The sequence below is a fragment of the Sinocyclocheilus grahami genome, unplaced genomic scaffold (genome assembly GCF_001515645.1).
Source record: "Sinocyclocheilus grahami isolate Dianchi unplaced genomic scaffold, SAMN03320097.WGS_v1.1 scaffold42.1, whole genome shotgun sequence".
Classification (NCBI taxonomy): domain Eukaryota; kingdom Metazoa; phylum Chordata; class Actinopteri; order Cypriniformes; family Cyprinidae; genus Sinocyclocheilus; species Sinocyclocheilus grahami.
The window spans coordinates 1,262,793-1,272,494 of record NW_015505221.1 but is presented as its reverse complement, the minus strand read 5'-3'; the positions used below and the strand labels follow the sequence as shown (position 1 = coordinate 1,272,494).

Genomic DNA, 9,702 nt, shown 5'->3' with positions numbered 1-9,702 from the left:
GCAATAATTCAAAATTTACATAGAGACTGGTAAAAAAGTTTAAGCATTGACGTCACTTGTAATAACAATTTTTTAAAATAATACAAGAGGAGCGAGTCAATAAAAGTTTATAGATCCTAGTCATGGTTATAGTTTCTATGATTTCTGCCACTATGACAGTGTTTATGAGGTGATATATAATTGGGAAAGTCTCCAAGCATAACGTATCATAAATATCATTTAAATATTTTACAAAAAGAGTGGTATCATCCTTACAACACATATGAACAATTGTGAAGACTAACCAGTTGTTTACTGTTACTTGAAAGAGGCACAAAATGTTTTTTTTTAACCATAAAAAAAAATAAACAAATTAACTTGAAATAAATAAATAAATATATTGCACAGACCAAGTACTGGTCTTGAATTTGGGGGAAGAAATTTATAATCTGGAGAAAGACAATTGTAAAGAGCACTCATTTGTCTACTGTTATTCGTTAAAGGCATAAAATTATTCAATATCAATATATGATTAAAATTTTTTAATGTAATATTGCAATAATTCAAAATTTACATAGAGACTGGTAAAAAAGTTTAAGCATTGACGTCACTTGTAATAACAATTTTTTAAAATAATACAAGAGGAGCGAGTCAATAAAAGTTTATAGATCCTAGTCATGGTTATAGTTTCTATGATTTCTGCCACTATGACAGTGTTTATGAGGTGATATATAATTGGGAAAGTCTCCAAGCATAACGTATCATAAATATCATTTAAATATTTTACAAAAAGAGTGGTATCATCCTTACAACACATATGAACAATTGTGAAGACTAACCAGTTGTTTACTGTTGCTTGAAAGAGGCACAAAATGTTTTTTTTTAACCATAAAAAAATAAACAAATTAACTTGAAATAAATAAATAAATATATTGCACAGACCAAGTACTGGTCTTGAATTTGGTGGAAGAAATTTATAATCTGGAGAAAGACAATTGTAAAGAGCACTCATTTGTCTACTGTTATTCGTTAAAGGCATAAAATTATTCAATATCAATATATGATTAAAAAATTTAAATAAATTTAGAGATATTTATAATAATAAATTTGGATGGATGGATGGATGGATGTTGCACAGACCAAGTAATGGTCTTGAATTTGTCAAAAGAAATCTATAATTTGGACAGAGTGCTCACCAAAAAAAAAAAAAAAACAATAATACAAATGATTCAATCTTACAATGCTGTATAATGTGAGATGTGTGTTTGTTTTGGCCCAAAAGTGCAAAAGCTACAGAAGCTGTGTAGAGGCCTGTGCTCGTTTTTTTTTTTACTCAAACTGTGACGCAACACAAATCACAAACATCACAGATGATTTGACAAACAAATAAGCCATAAGCGATGATCTCATGAAAAGTATCTGGCATCGCGACTGTATGCTAATAAGAGGGATGCTAATACAGTCCAAACTAAAACAGACTCTTCTTTCATTCTTTTCCATTTCACTCCACTTCACTTCTAATACTACGGTTGTAAAAAACTGTCAGAGAGGGTGAGACAAGGACAAGAACAGCCATTAAAGCACCCTGGCACACGGCCGTAGAGATTAAAGGAGAGAAAGCATACGAGGAAAATAAGAGTATCGACCAGACTCGGGTCAAACACCTTCAGGAGTAAGTAAATCACAGGTTCAGCTAAAACCTTGTCTCATTTCCTTTGTGAACTGGATGAGAGAGAGAGAACGATTCATCGGATACCGTCTGTTGGTGCATTGCAAGGTCTGTCTCGTTAAAGTGACAGTCTCGTCAAATACTAAGCGAAGCACAGAGACACGCTCTTCTTCCTTCGCTGTCACTCAACAAAATAATTCAAAGAAATGTTTGACCGGGTCTGGCTCCAGCACCCACACAATCCTTCCTTAACACCCCTGTTCTCTAGTGTTTAAAAGACGCTTTATCCGAAGGGATTTACTGAGGTCCAATTGCAAAAACAGTCAGTTCCCCTTGAAGAACTCCGATTTAAGTCAAGGGCAAGGGCACAATAACGGCAGAGCACAAACCTGATTTAAGTAACTCAGCTCGTCTTCACTCCTGCTTCAACCAGAATCTCTATAGCATTCGGACAGCAGTTTGGCCTTGCTACTAAAGGAATATTACAGATTCAGTACAAGTTAAGCTCAATTGACAATGTTCATTAGCTAAACTGATTCCCATTTGTCCCTCTTTTTCTTCAAAAAAAAAAAAATTGGCTTACAATGAGACATTTACAATGGAAGTGATTGGGGCCAAACTGTTTAAAGTTGCAATGAAACAGATGTAGCAACAGATCTTTTCCCTGCGTTTTGTCAAGTACATCCGAGAGCAATGGATTGTCAAAATGAATTATCTTGGTTCTATGAAGTGGTTGCTGATTGGTTAGACTGATTGGAGAAGTCCTGCATACGTCATCACAGAAAAGCCTGTCGTTTTCACTAGAAGGTCTAGTTAGACATTTTGCCTAAACATTATGAAATCAAAATGTAAACCGATGAATTGTTCACACTAACATGCATTTAGAACATAGATAAGGTGAATTTTTAATTCATGTTGACCTTAAATACTCACTGTTTCAAAAGTACAGTCATATGATATAAACAGTATGCATGTTTACATTATTAAGTGTCTTAAATTGCTTACTAACCTTTTCTGTGTATAATTATATTGAATTGTACAACTGTCGCCATTACAAAGAAACACCATAAACCCTAAAACGACTGTAAGCATGATGATTTAAACAACTTTACAGCTCAAATAATACTCAAGTTTTCACAGAATAATTAATGTGTTAAGTATAATTACAAGCTTGACATTTCTGCTTTTAAATCCTCCAAAAAGGGACCCCAATTACTTCTACTGTAAATGCCTCATCATATCTTCCTTTTTAGAAAATCAATGTATTTTTTTGTGCTATTCAGCATTATACCACACATGCTGTCATTTGAGCTTAGTTGGTACTGAATCCAGAACATTCCTTCAAAAAATAAGGTTTGATTAATGGACAAGGACTGTGGAGTTATTTCCTAACATTGGTCTCAGTTGGCTGAAAGTACCGCACTTGTTGAATGTGCAACACAAATTTTCTTTGCTTATACACTACCATTCAAACGGTTCACAGTTTAGGGTCAGTAAGAAATAAATTAATACATTTATTCAACAAGGATGCATAAATTGATCAAAAGTGACAGACATTTTCAACATTGATAACAGAAAGAAATGTTTCTTGAGCACCAAAAATCAGCATATTACAATGATTTCTGAAGGATCATGTGACACTGAAGACTGGAGTAATGATGCTGAAAACATCACAGGAATCAATCATATTAAAATAGAAAACGGTTTTAAATTGTAATAATATTTCACAATTTTACTGTGTTTTCCGGTCAATTAAATCTAGCCTTGACGTTAAACAAATCTTACTGACCCTAACCTTTGAATTGAAATGTAGTAGCAGAATCTGGATTCATATAAATACAGTTTAAAATAATGTGTTTTTATAACTAAGATAGGGAGTTATCAAAAGTGAATGTCAGGAAGCCAAAAGCTGAATCAAAAACTCATCGGCCTCAAATTAAAGTACATATACAACTTTACATTGCCTTCTTGAGATTCCACCATCCCGGACTCATTTGTACAGCAGGGGTAGACGGCTGTTGTGGCAGTTGTTTCGGCTCAGTTTGCCCTCGTCCTGGTACAGGTTGGAAGAATTGGAGAAGGACGCAGGCAGGGACTGTTTGTCTGTTGTGGGGGAGTAGCTGGGGGGCTCAGCCCGAGACGACGAGACGCTGTTCTGATTCTGGACGGATGGGCGTCTGCGAGAACGCAAGGCCTGACGTTCTGCAAGCTGATTCCGCAGCTCCGTCACTCTTTCTTCCTTCTGCACACACACAAAAAAAAAAAAACAGTAGTATTAATATTTGAAATTCTGCTAAACTTCTCCATTTTTGGGTGAACTATTCTTTCAACATTTCCTTTAACATGTATATTTCCTGTGATGGCCCAAGATACGGCCACACATCGCTGAGTGGTAATGTGCTTTTTCACACACCCACATACACCAACATTTATCTTTTTCTTATTTGTGACCCTGGACCACAAAACCAGTCATAAGGGTCAATTTTTTAAGCTTTCAATTGATGTATGGTTTGTTAGGATTGGACAATATTTGGCAGAGATACAACTATTTGAATATCTGGAATCTGAGGGTGCAAATCAATCAAAATATTGAGAAAATCGCCTTTAAAGTTGTCCAAATTAAGTCTTTGCAATGCATATTGCTAATCAAAAATTAAGTTTTGATATATTTACAGTAGGAAATTTACAAAATATCTTTATGGAACATGATCTTTACTTAATATCCTAATGATTTTTGGCATAAAAGAAAAATCAATAATTTTGACCCATACAATGTATTTTTGGCTATTGCTACAAATATACCCCAGCGACTTGAGACTGGTTTTGTGGTCCAGGGTCACATATATCGTTTTGTGTTTTGTATGTTGCAGTTCACGTAATGCTTCACAAACTTATCTGAATATTACATTATACATAAAGTATTAGACTCGGTTTATTTGTCATTCAAATACTTTATGCTCTTCTAAAGGATTAATGAACTGTAAGTTTTTTTTTTAGTTTAGTTCTGATTTGTTGACCTTTTTTTAGGCCTAAGTGTGTTTTTTTTATTTGGAATACTTTTTGGGTGATTTTTTTTGTAAAGAGTTATTAAACAAAATACTTTTTTTCCGTGGGAAATTTTCTGTGTCTTCCTTGCTTTGACTGCTTGGCCCCTTACATTTCCTCTTATAATAAAGCATATTCTGGCCTTAATGAATGAACAACTCAGAAGGTCAAAGACAAGGATGAGTACGATATAATTTCAGTAATTAATTCTACCCTTCTGGGATCCCATTCCGTGCGTTAATTTGTTAATCTATTATGCAGTTAATTAAGACACAAGCACATGAGGAGAAGAGGAAGTGATGGATGGAGGGAGAGAGAAGGAGCACGTGCCTCTTGAATGATCTTCTGGAGTTCCCTGTTCTCGCGCTCCAGCTGTCTTGACTTCTCCTCATCGTTGTTGTTGGACGAGCCGGTTTTCAGCGTGTCCTGCTGTTCCGACTGCCACTCGCCACGAGTGATCAAACGCCGTATCTGCAGAAACGATTGTTAATATCTATGAGACGCCGCAGGGAACGCTCACTGAATTTATGAAATGTCACTGAAATCAATAGTTCATATGGGTGATGTTGTGCAGGAGAGGACGGGTAATAAGTAAGAGATCATTTACAGCCAGGCAGTCGCAAAATAAATCAGCCTGAAGGGTTTATTCTGCGATAAATCTTTAAAAGCATCATATGACCCCTTTAAATCAGATTGTTAGGACTCACTATCTGTCATTTTGCAGATGATTCAATTTAATTAAATTCAAAATTTTAATCATTAAATTAAAGTTAAAAATAGTGCCTAGCAACTCACTGAAATATGTTTAAATTGATGCACTAAAATTAATAACTGGACATAAAAAAAACTGAAATAAAAATAAATGAAACCTAAATAGTAGTATTTAAATAATAATAATAATAATATGACAAAAAGCACATAAAATTAATCATATCTTTAAAACTGTCTGTCAATCATTTTGCAGGTGATTAAAGGAAAAGACAAGAAAATTAACACATACATTTTTTAAAATTTAAACCACTTACGAATGTGGTTTCGATCTAGTTTCAGATTTTACAAGTGTTAAAAGTGTTTGTTTTGCCTTTCAGACAAAAGAGTCGGATATGTGAGAGAGAGAAAAAATTAATATATATATATATATTTTTTGCTATCTAAACAAGGCCTTTGTGTACCAAGCTATCATCACCACTAGAAGGCGTAAATGAACTGTAAGAAAAACTTAAATTGCAGAGCAGAAACAGTGCCATGAATGAGAGAAACTGATGAGATAAAGATAGTAAAAAGAAAAGGAAAGGAGCATGAGACAAAAACAAAAAGTGAGAGACCGAGAACTGTTGATGAAAAAGAGAGGTCATTTTGCTGAAACACTTGCAGCAGGCAGCAGAGAGATGAAGATCTTATACTATGAGTGGAGATGTCATCATATCTGACGAACAGTGTGGAAAAATAACTGGTATTTACCTTCAACAACCTAGAATGACTCTACAGACCGATAACTGCGAGCAATGAACCGACCGCCATGACTGTCCAGAGTCAAAGCAACGTCCAGAGCACCACAAGTCTATTTCCTCTCTGACCTCGACAGCACTGGAGCGATACGAGCTATTCTGTCACAAAACATCGCCTGATGGAAAGTAAACTGCTCGCTATGTTTGAGATCTCAAAAAAAAAAATCTGCTGTACGTAGATCAGATTTGTACTTTCCCTGGTGACATTTTTACCGGCTCGTTTCTGAATCTTGCATCACTGTAAAAACAGACAGTAAATCCTTTGCTTTTGATCAACCCAACAACCCTCAAGTAGCATCAAAGCAGGCATGTTATTCCTGACACAAGGCAGAAACATGGTGCCATTCTGGGACTTGATCTGATCTTATGAAAAAAATAGCTGTAGGACTGACGTAAAGTGTTTGCATTACCAGTGTTACTTGTTTCCTAATTAGGATGTTTTAGTTTGAGCAAATGGGTGCAATTATGCAAATCATCCTTCGAAGCACTTGGAGTTATTACCGGAATCAAACTGTTTGCAAGCAGTTGAGCAGTTCAGAGTGAAGCACAAAACGTCAAAAACTGTGTTAAAAAAGGGTCAAAAATACATACACTTAAAATTAGCATTACATCAATGGCTATTATTTTGTTTTCACAGTAAGTCATTATTGTAGGTTATAGATCATTTTAATACATTGATTTACATTTTATTTAAATAAATAAATAGTATAAACATATTATAGAAATATATTATAGTATAATTTATATTTATACTTTTTAACCTTGCTACACAACAGAATAAGAAAATAAACCATCAGCTATAAATTAAAAGTAAAAGACAAATAAAAGAAGTCTCTTGAATTTAACTAATACAAAATATTATATTAATATTAACAACTTCACTAATAAGTCATAAAGGTCAAGTTAAAATCCGGAAGGAGTAAGAAAACAAAAACCTTTATGCCAGTATATGCTATTGTCCAGAAATGTGGGGTCTGTGAGATTTTTAAATTATTATTATTATTTATTATTACAATTTAAAGTAACTGTTTTCTATTTAAACATATTTTAAAATGTAATTTATTCCTGTGATGCACAGCTGAATCTTCAGCATCATTACTCCAGTCTTCGGTGTTTCATGATCCTTCAGAAATCATTCTAATATGATCTCAATAAACAATTTTTTAAATTATTATTAATGTTGAAAACAGTTGTGCTGCTTAATATTTTTGCAGAAACTGATACATTTTTAGGATTCGTTGACGAATAGAACGTTTTAAAGAACAGCATGTAAAAGAAGTCTCTTGAATTTAACTAATACAAAATATTATATTAATATTAACAACTTCACTAATAAGTCATAAAGGTCAAGTTAAAATCCGGAAGGAGTAAGAAAACAAAAACCTTTATGCCAGTATATGCTATTGTCCAGAAATGTGGGGTCTGTGAGATTTTTAAATTATTATTATTATTTATTATTACAATTTAAAGTAACTGTTTTCTATTTAAACATATTTTAAAATGTAATTTATTCCTGTGATGCACAGCTGAATCTTCAGCATCATTACTCCAGTCTTCGGTGTTTCATGATCCTTCAGAATTCATTCTAATATGATCTCAATAAACAATTTTTTTAATTATTATTAATGTTGAAAACAGTTGTGCTGCTTAATATTTTTGCAGAAACTGATACATTTTTAGGATTCGTTGACGAATAGAACGTTTTAAAGAACAGCATGTATTTAAAATTGTCTTCTGAAATGTCTTCACTGTCACTTTTGGTTAATAGAATGCATAATTGTGTAAATATGAATTTCTTTCAAAAACAAACAAACATTACATTTTGTGATTTGAGTAACTTTGGGATTTCATTCTTGTTTTCTAACAGGTAAAGAGACTTTTCTCATGAGCAAACTACTTATCATAATTCTACAGTGCAGACAGGCAGCGTTTAAAGTGAGATGGGGCGGCAAGTAAAACACTGGGAGCTGCTTGAAAAAAGTCGCCTGCTGAGTCACAATTTATTTTCAAGACGACGGACGAGCAACACAATAGCACCCCTGAAACTGCTACAGCCCCGGGTGACAGCGTATATTACTTTTGCAGGTTTCCGCCACTGCTTATATGCAGCTTCACAATGAACTCAACCTTTTGTCATATATTTATTAAGGAGTCACATATTGTGGCTGCTAAACTCTTGGGGAAGATATAATAGTTAAATAGTTTTGTCTGGAAGGGCACAGTATTCCTAAAATACATATGATGCATATAATTATATATTTGACGAAACAGTCTCATGTGTTTCTCCCAGCTGTCAGCTACGGTTAGGCTACGCTATGAGGACGTTTTGTGCTGCAAATATAGAAATAGCCAGCAGTCAGACTTACAGCTACATTGTAGATGGCCATGCCAACCGCTCTATGGTCATTTATCTTCTCTGTGGAAATGGACTTGGTCTCGTAGGCCAGAAAGATTCCCAGCAGCAGCAGAAGTCCCTTGTAGCCGTACACCACACCTGAAGGGAGACAGCATTACTTACAGTATAGTGAATGCTCTTAAAGCTCTGAGGTTGGCTTAAGATAATGTCTCACATGGAAACTGTATGCTTTCTATTTTTGTGGTACTTGTATGTGATGTACGTGATGGTCTTGAGTCCAATAATGTACAAAAAAAATAAATGTAGGCAGAATAACCTAAAATATTTTAAACAAATAATTTGTTTGAATCGGTTCTTTGGGAGTGAAACAGTGAGGTGGATGATTTGTTCAAATCATAAATGGGACCCTGGACCACAAAACCAGTCATAAGGGTCGATTTTTCAAAACTGAGATTTATACATCATATGAAAGCTGAATAAATAAGCTTTCAATTGATGTATGGTTTGTTAGCATAGAACAATATTTGGCCGAGATAGAACTATTTGAACATCTGTAATCTGAGGGTGCAAAAACAATATAAATATTGAGAAAATCGCCTTTAAAGTTGTCCAAATAAAAAAAGTTCTTAGCATATTGCTAATCAAAAATTAAGTTTTGATATATTTACGGTAGGAAATTTACAAAATATCTTCATGGAACATGATCTTTACTTAATATCCTAATGATTTTTGGCATAAAAGAAAAATTGATCATTTTGACTCACACAATGGGCCTCATTTACGAAACGAACGTACGACAGAAAATTGAGCGTACGGTCGTTTCAACGCAAAATTTGGAATTTATCAATATGGACGTGAGCGGTGGCTACGATCAAATCTCACGTCTGGTCTCAGCTCGTGTACGAGTTTTTGAGTTACCTGAAGTTGCGCACAGCATAGTAAATACGGTGGAGAATTGTAGATTGACAGCATTTTGTTCATTTTTATATTCCTGACCGTCAAACGAAGCTCATTAGTCGATCGTTAACCAGTAAGATTAGAATGTCTTTTTTTGGTGTTGTTTTGTACAGGGCTTTAGCTTTATATGCGCGAATAGCAGCATAAACAACCATGAGGATTCAATCGTCGCATCATGCACCTGCAGC

General features: G+C 34.4%; 1 protein-coding gene across 1 annotated transcript in view; it reads right to left on the bottom strand.

Moving 5' to 3' along the window:
* Positions 1-1,061: 1,061 nt before the first annotated feature.
* The window catches only part of LOC107582271 (gamma-aminobutyric acid type B receptor subunit 1-like), a 63,872-nt gene continuing 55,231 nt past the window's right edge, over positions 1,062-9,702 (bottom strand). Inside the window, exons 21-24 of the mRNA XM_016268041.1 lie at positions 8,568-8,695; positions 5,024-5,164; positions 3,608-3,890; positions 1,062-2,119 (exon numbers count right to left, since the gene is read on the bottom strand). Of these exons, the coding sequence (XP_016123527.1) occupies positions 3,639-3,890; positions 5,024-5,164; positions 8,568-8,695 (521 nt within the window). The 3' untranslated portion in view covers positions 1,062-2,119; positions 3,608-3,638. The remainder of the gene's footprint in view (positions 2,120-3,607; positions 3,891-5,023; positions 5,165-8,567; positions 8,696-9,702) is intronic.